This window comes from Mytilus californianus, unplaced genomic scaffold, assembly GCF_021869535.1.
Source record: "Mytilus californianus isolate M0D057914Y unplaced genomic scaffold, xbMytCali1.0.p SCAF_4, whole genome shotgun sequence".
Classification (NCBI taxonomy): domain Eukaryota; kingdom Metazoa; phylum Mollusca; class Bivalvia; order Mytilida; family Mytilidae; genus Mytilus; species Mytilus californianus.
Window position 1 is genome coordinate 107,103,601 of NW_026262690.1, and position 12,917 is coordinate 107,116,517.

Sequence of the window (12,917 nt, forward strand, 5' to 3'; positions counted from 1 at the left end):
AGATGTGGTATGAGTGCCAATGAGACAACTCTCCATCCAAGTCACAATTTGTAAAAGTAAATAAAAATAGCAAGCGTTGATAAGAATTTATACATCCAAATACCATAATATTTTAATTAATAATTACGAACAAAGATATAATATCTCATGGACAGAAGTAACACAAGATTAAAACATAAAGGTTTAACAAATCTATTGATGGACTGATTGACAAAGTGAAAACTAGAGGGCTCCCCCATCCTCAATACAGGTCCCTAAGAAAGCAATTTCTCAACATGCGAAGGACAATTCAGTTAGTCCCCTTCCCCTTTGACACTGAACATTGACCCTCAACTCAAAATTATGATTGTCAAAAAGCATGACCAAGATTATTTCAGTTATTCACTTCCAAAATGTCATGAAAATAAAACTTTTACAAATGTTCATTCTACATACAAAGTAGTAATTTTTTTTTTTTAAATATTTTTGCCTTAGTTGTTTAACAGTATGCACGACTTACTCTCTCTGTCTTTGCGTTTGGCTCGTTTCCTTCGCCTATCAATTGTTGCTACCTCAGCTTTCAGGTCCATATATATTTTGCGTATTTCCTGTGCCTTTTCCATAAGAAAAGTAATTCTCTCTTCTCCTTCTAAGTATTTGCCTTCCTCTGAAAGGACATGAAATTAAGTTTAACAAATTTTGTTAAAATAACAAATAGCTATATATAAATAAAAAAAAAAAAAAAAAAAAAAAAACACAGCTTGAATAGCATGAATAGTGTTGTTTTTTTTTTTTATAGAAATAACACATTAAATAACATTAATGATTAAGAAGCTTATTGTTTTCAATTGTAGAAAGCAAAACAATTTGGTTTCCAATATCTCATGGACAGAAGTAACACAAGATTAAAACAAATAAAATCAATACATTTATAAGATAACCATTTCAATAACCATGATAACTTTCTATTGTAAAATCAACAAGAAGTTTCTAGTGTTGTCATGCTAAGCTAACCCTGCTAGAAAATTAAAATTTATGGGAACATAAAGTAGGTGTCTGACTAAACCGAAAAGGGCTCATACTCATCACTGTCAAGCTGCTGATCAAATATGAAGTCATTGTTCAGTTGTTCCTGAGAAAAGTGTGACAAAAATATTAGTTTGCTGAACAGACAGACAGACAAGGTGATTGCAATTAAGCCCCACTCCTAGAGTAGAAATGTAAAAATATATTTGCAATAAAAATATAAATTTTTTAACTACACACATAGCTAACTTACACTGAGATTATGTTTCATATGAAAAGGAGATGTGGGGTATATCTCAAGGCTTCCGAAACGGTCATATATTCCATACAAATGTCCGGTAAAAGTCCGGCTGGGCAAAGCACGAAACGGTCATCTACTTTTTATTTTTCAAGGCTTTCTTAAGAGACGGTCATTTTAACATAATTCACAATCTTTTTGACCCAACCTTTTGCCTTTAACAGCCACACATTTCTGGTCATAAAAGTAACATGATCATTAAGTACTATCAAAACAACCCCTACTTTAATACTTTCTCATTTTAATCAAGGCTAATTAGTTGTCGAACAGCTGAAATTTACCTGTTCAGGTGACAGGTAAACTATTTTGAACCGGACATTGATCGGTCTATTCAAAGTTATTTTCTTACATTTCACCGGGTTGCATCTAATTAATTTAGTCAAAAAGATTTAAATTATCAGAAATACATATATAAATAAGATTTGATGAAAAAATTAAAGAGGTGAAAATGAAAAATCGTCAAAACCACGTTGTTTGAACCAGAGACATGTCTCTGTTTGAACTAGTACACGTGTGCGCATGTGCATGTGCAAGTGTGAAATTTAATTATGCATCCTAATTTCTTTAAAAAATGCTTAAATTGTCATTGATACCTTTATCTCACGTTTATTTCGAATATTTTCTTGAAGAAATAACGTAGAATGAGCTACTTACACTCATTCATGCTTTGCAAACATACACGGAATTTACGTATCCGTCTCTGGTCCATGTTTTACCATTGTCAAGATAACATCCGGTTTCAGATTTAAAAATGAAAGTCAAGTTTTTGACAACGTTATTTTGCACAAATAAAGAGTCTAAGGCAGATATGAGTACGCTGATGTTGCACACTTCAGATGATGCACTGCCAATTTAACAGTTTACATCAGAACTTCGAATTTGAATCAAAGAAAGTTTAATATCGTTTTTTTTAAATATCAATCATTGGGATGGCCAACTCGGCAACTGATTACCATAATTGCCTTTTGTTTATTTAGTCTTAAAGGATTAAAATCGGGATAATATATAAAATGTCCGCCTGGCTAAAAATAATTTTGGAAGCCCTGGTATATCTCAATGAGACATTAACACAAACTATAGGACTCTATATTGGATGTCTGACGTCCTAGAAATGAGACAAATCACCATCATTGAAAATAAGCTTGAGCATTATGCATTCTAGGGTAGCGTGGATTTAAAATGAGTCAGATTACTCTTGGAGACCAAGCTAAATTAAGCATTCTAGAACAATATTTGTTTAATGATCTGAACATTACTCACCAAGATTGAGATTATATTTTGGCGTTCTAGGAGAACGTGGACGGGATTTAGTAGGAGATGAGGATCCGGAAGTTTGATTGTAGCTTTCATCACTATCACTTCCTACAAAAAGAAGAAATGTTATTACAATACATACTTAAAGTAATAATACATCATTTTGGTTTTTTTTTTCCCAAATCCAAACTTGGGAATTCTTAATGCATATACTAAGTACAGGAAGCACACGACATCCCTCTTACTGCAAAAAAGTGATCTTTGTTTGGATTATTTTTTTTTTAATGTGTGTTTAAGGTTTTATCAAAATATTATATGGTCACAATGCTTTGTAGGTCAAGTTATTTTGGCATGACCTTGAACACATCATGTGTTTCCACCAACTTTGGTAGCAGTATTATACTTATTTATTTTGTAGTTTAATATTGGAAAGTTATCAAACAACAAAATACTAGGGATGATTTACACGGTTTTAATTAATTTTGTAGCAAAAATACTTTGTAGTATTGTTATAAAGGGTAACATAAATATTGAGATTAACTAGTTTTAATAATCATTTTCCAAAATCTTTGTCAGTTTTCTCCAAAAACATGAAAAATGCAATTCAATTTTAATTTCTTTTTCATGAATATCTGATCTATAGACATCTGTATACCATCTCAAAGTCTTCAAGTAAATGTTGCAATTAATTGGGTTTTGATAATATGCCTGAAAGATAATTTGAATTAAATATACCTGTGAATAAAATACCACAAGGGTTTTGTTATCTAGAGGCATTGTGTGCATTCTTTATCAACAATGTGCATGGAAAATTAATGGTCATTTCAAAACATGGGTCGGTCAATTCTTTACACTTTATGCACAATAAGTTTTTTTTAGGAATATGTTGTAGAAATAAAATGCTTCGCTGGGGCGCAGCTTGATACGACCGCAGAGGTCGAACCCTGAACAGTTGGGGCAAGTATGGACACAAAATTCAAGCTTGATACAGCTATGACTTTGGATTGTCATTAAATATTTGACACAGCATAGGTTTCTGACACAGGATGAATGTGGTGTAAGAACTGGAAAAAATTTAATTTACCTATTATGGTGGAATATCCATAAACTAAATTGTTTGTTAATTTCAATATATCAAAGAATATGTAGAATTCAATGTTTGATGTAATGTAATAAAGTTGAAATTTGGACCGTTTTTGTTCAATGTGGACCAATTTGGTAACATGTATAAATAATCAAAAATCTAAATACATGGGAGCCCATTTAAATACATCATAAAGGTATTAAAATAGAAAGTGACATCATAGTCATGGCTAAAAATAAACAAAAATCCTTAATCAGCAACATTTAAAGTAATATCTAAAAATAAAATTCCTTTGTAACCATAAAAGCCCATTTAAATACATCATAAAGATATTAAAATAGAAAATGACATCATAGTCATGGCTAAACATAGCAAAAAACCCTTAATCAGCATCATTTAACAGTAATATCTAAAAATGGAAATTACATCATAAAGGTATTAAAATAGAAAATGACATCATAGTCATGGCTAAAAATAAACAAAATCCTTAATCAGCATCAGCAACATTTTATAGTAATATCTAAAAATAAAATTCCTTTGTAACCATAAAAGCCCATTTAAATACATCATAACAGATATTAAAATAGAAAATGACATCATAGTCATGGCTAAACATAGCAAAAACCTTAATCAGCATCATTTAACAGTAATATCTAAAAATAAAAATTTCTTTGCAACCATAAAAGTAAAATAGAAAATGACATCATAATCATAGCTAAAAATAAACAAAAATTTTTTTTATTGGCAAATTTTAAATGGAGTTTATTATACTAAAACAATAAATTTGCAACCATAAACATGATAAAACCCCATTTAAACACATCATAAAAGTATTAAATAATTCAACTACATCATAAGGCTATAAAAATAGAAAATGACTTCATAGTCAAGGCTAAAGGTAAACAAAAAACCTTCATCAGCAAAATTTTATATTGGCAAATTTCCAATGAAGTTTATTACACTAAAATTGTTGGCAAATTTCCAATGCATTTATTAACAATAAAGTTATTGGCAAATTTCCAATTTACATAATTTAAAAGCAGTGTAGATGAGATATTTAAATGAGTTTGAATTACCAACCTTACACTGCTTTTAAATAATGTTCTTTACTCAATTATTTGTCTATTAAAATGGAAACCCTTGTTTATTAACCTTTTTTCCCCTTATTCCTTAAACATTAGAGCCATAACCCACCCCCCCAAGCCAATTATTACTTTCCAATGTAACCTAAATTTCCAATATACATAATTTTAAATTTCAATTCCTCATGATATATAACCGTATCATTATTATTTTCTTTCATATATAAATCTGAAACAACCATCTTTAAATGGAAAATTTTAAAGAAAAAAAAAGGAAAAAAAAAAATCCTACCCCCCACACATTTTTTCAACCCCCTTTTGATTCATCATCCCCCACCTCAATCACAACCTTCAATTTGTGGTATGGTACATTGCAATATAATTTCACAGAGATCCATACACTTGAACACAAGTTTTTGTTGCAAACTAAAAAAATCCTTATTTTCGACCAATATTTGGCCCCTTATTCATAAATGTTTGAGCAATTAACCCCAAAACTCAATTCCTACTTTCTCTTCGTGATAAAAAATAACTAACTTAAAATGTAAATTTTAAACAAAAAAAAAAGGAAAAAAAAAATTACCCCTTTTTTGACCCCCGCCCCCTTATGATTCATCACCCCCACCCCCCTTTCCCCCCAAACCAAGCTCAATTACAGCCTTGCCTTTGTGGTATGGTACCTTGTAATACAATTTTAGAGAGATCCATACACTTGAACACAAGTTATTGTCTAGAAACTAAAAAATGCTTATTTTAAACCCCTTTTTAGGCCCCTTATTACTAAACGTTTTGGGCAATTACCACAACACTCAATTCCAGCTTTCCCTTTGTGAAATGGAACCTTGTAGTAAAATTTCAGAAAGATCCATACACTTACACACAAGTTATTGTCATGAAACTAGAAAAATGCTTGTTTTTTGCCCCCTTTTGGCCCCTTATTCCTAAAATTTTGAGGCAATTAACCCCAAAATCAATCCCAGCATTGACCCTTTGTGATATGGAATCTTGTGGTACAATGTCAAAGAGATCCATATGCTAACACACAAGTTATGTCTGGAAGTTACAATAAAATGCTTCGCTGGGGCGCAGCTTGATACGACCACAGAGGTCGAACCCTGAACAGTTGGGGCAAGTATGGACACAAAATTCAAGCTTGATACAGCTATGACTTTGGATTGTCATTAAATATTTGACACAGCATAGGTTTCTGACACAGGATGAATGTGGTGTAAGAACTGGAAAAAATTTAATTTACCTATTATGGTGGAATATCCATAAACTAAATTGTTTGTTAATTTCAATATATCAAAGAATATGTAGAATTCAATGTTTGATGTAATGTAATAAAGTTGAAATTTGGACCGTTTTTGTTCAATGTGGACCAATTTGGTAACATGTATAAATAATCAAAAATCTAAATACATGGGAGCCCATTTAAATACATCATAAAGGTATTAAAATAGAAAGTGACATCATAGTCATGGCTAAAATATAAACAAAAATCCTTAATCAGCAACATTTAAAGTAATATCTAAAAATAAAATTCCTTTGTAACCATAAAAGCCCATTTAAATACATCATAAAGATATTAAAATAGAAAATGACATCATAGTCATGGCTAAACATAGCAAAAAACCCTTAATCAGCATCATTTAACAGTAATATCTAAAAATGGAAATTACATCATAAAGGTATTAAAATAGAAAATGACATCATAGTCATGGCTAAAAATAAACAAAATCCTTAATCAGCATCAGCAACATTTTATAGTAATATCTAAAAATAAAATTCCTTTGTAACCATAAAAGCCCATTTAAATACATCATAACAGATATTAAAATAGAAAATGACATCATAGTCATGGCTAAACATAGCAAAAACCTTAATCAGCATCATTTAACAGTAATATCTAAAAATAAAAATTTCTTTGCAACCATAAAGGTAAAATAGAAAATGACATCATAATCATAGCTAAAAATAAACAAAAATTTTTTTTATTGGCAAATTTTAAATGGAGTTTATTATACTAAAACAATAAATTTGCAACCATAAACATGATAAAACCCCATTTAAACACATCATAAAAGTATTAAATAATTCAACTACATCATAAGGCTATAAAAATAGAAAATGACTTCATAGTCAAGGCTAAAGGTAAACAAAAAACCTTCACCAGCAAAATTTTATATTGGCAAATTTCCAATGAAGTTTATTACACTAAAATTGTTGGCAAATTTCCAATGCATTTATTAACAATAAAGTTATTGGCAAATTTCCAATTTACATAATTTAAAAGCAGTGTAGATGAGATATTTAAATGAGTTTGAATTACCAACCTTACACTGCTTTTAAATAATGTTCTTTACTCAATTATTTGTCTATTAAAATGGAAACCCTTGTTTTTTAACCTTTTTTCCCCTTATTCCTTAAACATTAGAGCCATAACCCCCCCCCCCCCCCCAAGCCAATTATTACTTTCCAATGTAACGTAAATTTCCAATATACATAATTTTAAATTTCAGTTCCTCATGATATATAACCGTATCATTATTATTTTCTTTCATATATAAATCTGAAACAACCATCTTTAAATGGAAAATTTTAAAGAAAAAAAAAGGAAAAAAAAAAATCCTACCCCCCACACATTTTTTCAACCCCCTTTTGATTCATCATCCCCCACCTCAATCACAACCTTCAATTTGTGGTATGGTACATTGCAATACAATTTCACAGAGATCCATACACTTGAACACAAGTTTTTGTTGCAAACTAAAAAAATCCTTATTTTCGACCAATATTTGGCCCCTTATTCATAAATGTTTGAGCAATTAACCCCAAAACTCAATTCCTACTTTCTCTTCGTGATAAAAAATAACTAACTTAAAATGTAAATTTTAAACAAACAAAAAAAGGAAAAAAAAAAATTACCCCTTTTTTGACCCCCGCCCCCCTTATGATTCATCACCCCCACCCCCCTTTCCCCCCAAACCAAGCTCAATAACAGCCTTGCCTTTGTGGTATGGTACCTTGTAATACAATTTTAGAGAGATCCATACACTTGAACACAAGTTATTGTCTAGAAACTAAAAAATGCTTATTTTAAACCCCTTTTTAGGCCCCTTATTACTAAACGTTTTGGGCAATTACCACAACACTCAATTCCAGCTTTCCCTTTGTGAAATGGAACCTTGTAGTAAAATTTCAGAAAGATCCATACACTTACACACAAGTTATTGTCATGAAACTAGAAAAATGCTTGTTTTTTGCCCCCTTTTGGCCCCTTATTCCTAAAATTTTGAGGCAATTAACCCCAAAATCAATCCCAGCATTGACCCTTTGTGATATGGAATCTTGTGGTACAATGTCAAAGAGATCCATATGCTAACACACAAGTTATGTCTGGAAGTTACAAAAATGCTTATTTTCGGCCCCTTTTTGGCCCCTAATTCCTTAACTGTTGGTACCATAACCCCTAAAATCAATCCCCACCTTCCTATTGTGGTATTGAACCTTATGGTAAAATTTCATAGAGATCCATTCACTTAAACTAAAGTTAGAGTGCGAAAACCATTGTGTATTCGGACGACGACGCCAACGTCATACCAATATACGACCTCAAAATTTTTTTGTGGTCGTATAAAAATGTCAAAATCCAGTTAACAAGCAAATTCCTGAAAAATTTTCATGCATGCATTCAGTATCAAATAAAATGCTCCGCTGGGGCGCAGCTTGATACGACCGCAGAGGTCGAACCCTGAACAGTTGGGGCAAGTATGGACACAACAGTCAAGCTTGATACAGCACTGAATTTGGATTGTAATTAAATATTTGACACAGCATAGGTTTCTGACACAGAATGAAAGTGGTCTAAGAACTTAAAAATTTTCAATTTACCTATTCATACATGTGATGGACTGTGAAACTCAGATCAGGAGATTGGGAAATTTTGGTCAGGAGATTAGGACTCAGATCAGGAGGTTTTTAATCGACATTAATTTTGTTGTAAATGTAACCGTGTGCTGTAAAAATGGTCTTTTAAAGTGTGTTTTCTTCAACTTTCCAACCAATTTATTATGTTTATAGTACCCTTGTACTTATAAAGTTTCTCCATCTTTATATTCTACATGTTCAATCTAACATTGTTTTTTTCCAGTATGTTCTTTAAATTTTTTACTTCATATTCTATAAAACAATCATTGCAACCAGAACATTTGTTTAGCTGTCTGCAAACAGTTTTTATTTTTTTTATTTTTTCTCTTGCAAATAGTTTTTATTTGCAAACTCAGAAATTCATTCTATCTGTAAAGTTAGGGTCATAGTTATTATATAAATTTCAATTTAAGCCTTAAAAGGAAGTATAGAATCCTCAAATAATTTTCAAATTATTATTTTTTTATTTGTCCTAAGACATTTAAAATCATTTAATAACCATCCTTTTATGATTATTTGTTCAATTTATATTTTATTTATATTCTTTTAAAAATTTTCATTATTAAAAGGAAAGTAACTTAAAACAGGATAAATCAAGGGAAGTAACCCAATAAATACACAGTTTTTGTTACACAACGGCAGTTAGCCTGAGGTAAAAATCGTTGCTTACCAGTATGTTTGACACCCAAGCTGACAAGTGAAGCCATATAATTATGCATGTTAATTGATTTACAGGTAAAATATAACTTCAGGTAATGTCAGTTACACCAGATGCCTGAGATGTTATGTTGGGCAGAAATTTTTCATTCATGAAAAATTTCATACACGGGATTTTTTCAACGGGAGGGGGGGAGGAGACCCCTGAAAACGGGATTATTGTACTCCCGTCGGGAGGTCCACATGTATGCCTATTCAAACCATATCATTATTATTTGCTTTTATATATAAATCAGAAATAACCAATTTAAAATGGAAAATGTTAAAGAAAAAAAAGAAAAAAAAAAATCCCCCCCCCCCCAATTTTTTGAACCCCCTTATGATTCATCGCCCCCAAACTCAATCCCAGCTTTCCCATTGTGGTATGGTACCTTGCAGTACAATTTCAGAGAGATTCATACACTTGAACACAAGTTATTGTCTGGAAACTAGAAAAATGCTTGTTTTTTGGCCCCTTTTTGGCCCCAAATTCCTAAACGTTTAGGGCAATTACCCCCAAACTCAATTCCAGCTTTCCCTTTGTGATATGGAACCTTGCAGTACAATTTCATAAAGATCCATACACTTACACACAAGTTATTGTCCTGAAACTAGAAAAATGCATGTTTTTTTTGCCCTTTTATGGCCCCTAATTACTAAAATTTTGAGGGAAATTCCCAAAATCAATCCCAGCCTTCCCTTTGTGATATGGAACCTTGTAGTACAATTTCATAAAGATCCATACACTTACAAACAAGTTATTGTCATGAAACTAGAAAAATGCTTGTTTTTTGCCCCTTTTTGGCCCCTAATTCCTAATATTTGGAGGAAATTACCCCCAAAATCAATCCCAGTATTCCCTTTGTGATATGGAACCTTGTAGTACAATTTCATAAAGATCCATACACTTACAAACAAGTTATTGTCATGAAACTAGAAAAATGCTTGTTTTTTGCCCCTTTTTGGCCCCTAATTCCTAAAATTTGGAGACAATTACCCCCAAAATCAATCCCAGCATTCCCTTTGTGATATGGAACCTTGTGGTACAATGTCAGAGAGATCCATACACTTACACACAAGTTATGTCTGGAAGTTACAAAAATGCTTATTTTTGGCCCCTTTTGGCCCCTAATTCCTTAACTGTTAGTACCATAACCCCCAAAATCAATCCCCACCTTCCTTTTGTGGTATTGAACCTTATGGTAAAATTTCAATGAGATCCATTCACTTAAACTAAAGTTAGAGTGCGAAAACTAATGTGTATTCGGACGACGACGCCGGACGACGACGACGACGACGACGACGCCAACGTCATACCAATATACGACCACAAAAATTTTTTTGCGGTCGTATAAAAACCAAACCATCTTATAGAGTGTGTAAAATATTTGACCACTGATAAAGTTGAAAATGTTTATGACTGACAACAGAAGCTTACAAAGGCAAACCATACAAGCAATGGAAATGTACTAGTGTCAACTTTGGAAAAGTAACTGCTAAACCTCTTGAGCTTGTTTCTCAATAGAGCTTGTTTCTCAATAACCCTTAGTTTCTATGTAGTCTTTTATCTTTTCATTAAGGTGTTGGTTGTCTTTCTTTGAATGATTATCCTTTACTTACCATTAGGTTTTGATTTCTTTTCTCCATTAGACTTTGATTTTCCTCGCCTCCTCTTTTTGGCTGGAGTAACCTCCTCAGATTCTTTCTTCCTCTTGCCTATATTGACGGCATCGCTGCTGTCTGATCCAGCTACATTGCCACTACCAACACTGCCTTCGTTTGACGAAGATGGACTAGTGTTGCCTGCCTGAGATTCATACTGATGTTGTTCCGTTGACATGGCAACAATGTTTTTATGAGAATCATGGGAATGATCTTGAGATTGAATGACACATGTGTTTGTTTCTTGCTCTGGGGATGTGGGGGGAGTATTTTCAAACGCACCTGTAGTAGCAGTGTCTGTTTGCTCAGAGATTTCTATAGTTTCAGCACTAGTTTTGGATTCATTAATATTTATCACAGTATTTGAATAAACTTCTGACGAAACAGAAGGATTGTCTGTGTCACACTTCTCACTTGCAACACTAGAATCATCATCGGACATGAGCGACCTTCTATCAAGGTCATCAGCATCCTTCAACCTCTTTTTGGATTTTGTCACCGGTTTGTTAGAGGTTTTTACTTTTTTATGATCTATATCACTACCATCACTATCGAAAGTTTCTTTCTTCTTCGTTTTCTTTTTCACTTTTTTCTTCTCCATCTCATTATCTTCCTCCGTATCTTCATCATTTGTATCTTTGACCTCGGTTTTTTCCACAATTTCTTCTTCCTTCATTTTCTTCACCGGAGGTTCCAAGTCTGCCATTGATGGAGGATTCTGTCCCATATATTTCCTCTCAGCCATTGTCATTTTAGTCTTTTTCACTTCTTTTTTCTCTCTTGTAGGCTGTTCCTTCTTCGGCTCAATTTTATCTTTACACTGAGCTTTCCTTGGTCTTCCACGTTCTCTTGGTTTCCAATCCTCCTCAACGTGTCTTTCAGCCTTCCATTCTGGTAAACTGATTTCCTCCTCTTCATCTTTGAATTCGTATCTATCAAGACTTGACGAGTCTTCGTTACATTTAATGTCAACACTCTGCTCCTCCTGCTCCTCATCCTTCTTAACAACCTCTTCTTCTTTACAATCAGGCTTACGTTCCAAAATTTCTGTAACAACTTCAACTAAAGGAACATTTTTAACTTCAGGAATCTCAGGCATTTTGTTCTCGGTGACCTCCTGTTCTGTAGTATCCACACTTTCAGTTATATCTTTGCTTATCATTTCTGATGGCTTTTGATCCTCGGACTGCACTGCAATCTCTGATTCTATTTTGGGCACATCTATTTCATCACTGTCTTCATTCTTATTAATGTCACAATCTTCTGTTTCCACATTAACGGGGGAGTCACCACCATACATAACCTTAACTTCCACAATGTCTACTGAACCTTTTTCCTCATTTTCGTCCAATTTTGTTTCTTCTTTTGTCTTTGATTCACTATCTGATATAACAGGTTTAGACGGCTCAGTAATTGATTGACAGTCTGAGGACTCCATTTCCTCTGCCTTGTCAGTTTCTTCATCTGAATTGTCTGTATCATCTGTAAAGGAGGCTACAATGAAAACAATCAATTAGTCCTGAAAAAAATTCATTCCTTGTAGAAATTATATAATTTTGGTAAATATTACCAATGTTTTTTGTTTTTTTTGTGTGTGTCTATATCTTATCAGCTGCTGCACTAAACTTTGACTGATACAAATATAACTTTTTTTTGCTGAGTATTTTCTATTCAAATTTTTCATAAGTTTTCATTTTTTTTTTTACTACACGATACATTTTTTTTATTGTACTATAAAAAATAATTTTGTATGGCTTATAGTGACTAATGACAATTGTTTTAGGTCACTCATGAGCAGATCATATTTCACATATAGCTATCAAATTCCGGGATTATTTCACAAACCAAATAGGAGCCATTTACCACTGAAAATAGCCTTCTCTGGCTCCTGCCTAAGCTATACATG

At 32.5% G+C, this 12,917-nt stretch overlaps 1 protein-coding gene across 1 annotated transcript in view; it reads right to left on the reverse strand.

Moving 5' to 3' along the window:
• Positions 1 to 12,917, reverse strand: part of LOC127739031 (AT-rich interactive domain-containing protein 4B-like) — a 43,710-nt gene that overhangs the window by 5,784 nt on the left and 25,009 nt on the right. Inside the window, exons 21-23 of the mRNA XM_052250589.1 lie at positions 10,970 to 12,505; positions 2,564 to 2,665; positions 500 to 646 (exon numbers count right to left, since the gene is read on the reverse strand). Of these exons, the coding sequence (XP_052106549.1) occupies positions 500 to 646; positions 2,564 to 2,665; positions 10,970 to 12,505 (1,785 nt within the window). The remainder of the gene's footprint in view (positions 1 to 499; positions 647 to 2,563; positions 2,666 to 10,969; positions 12,506 to 12,917) is intronic.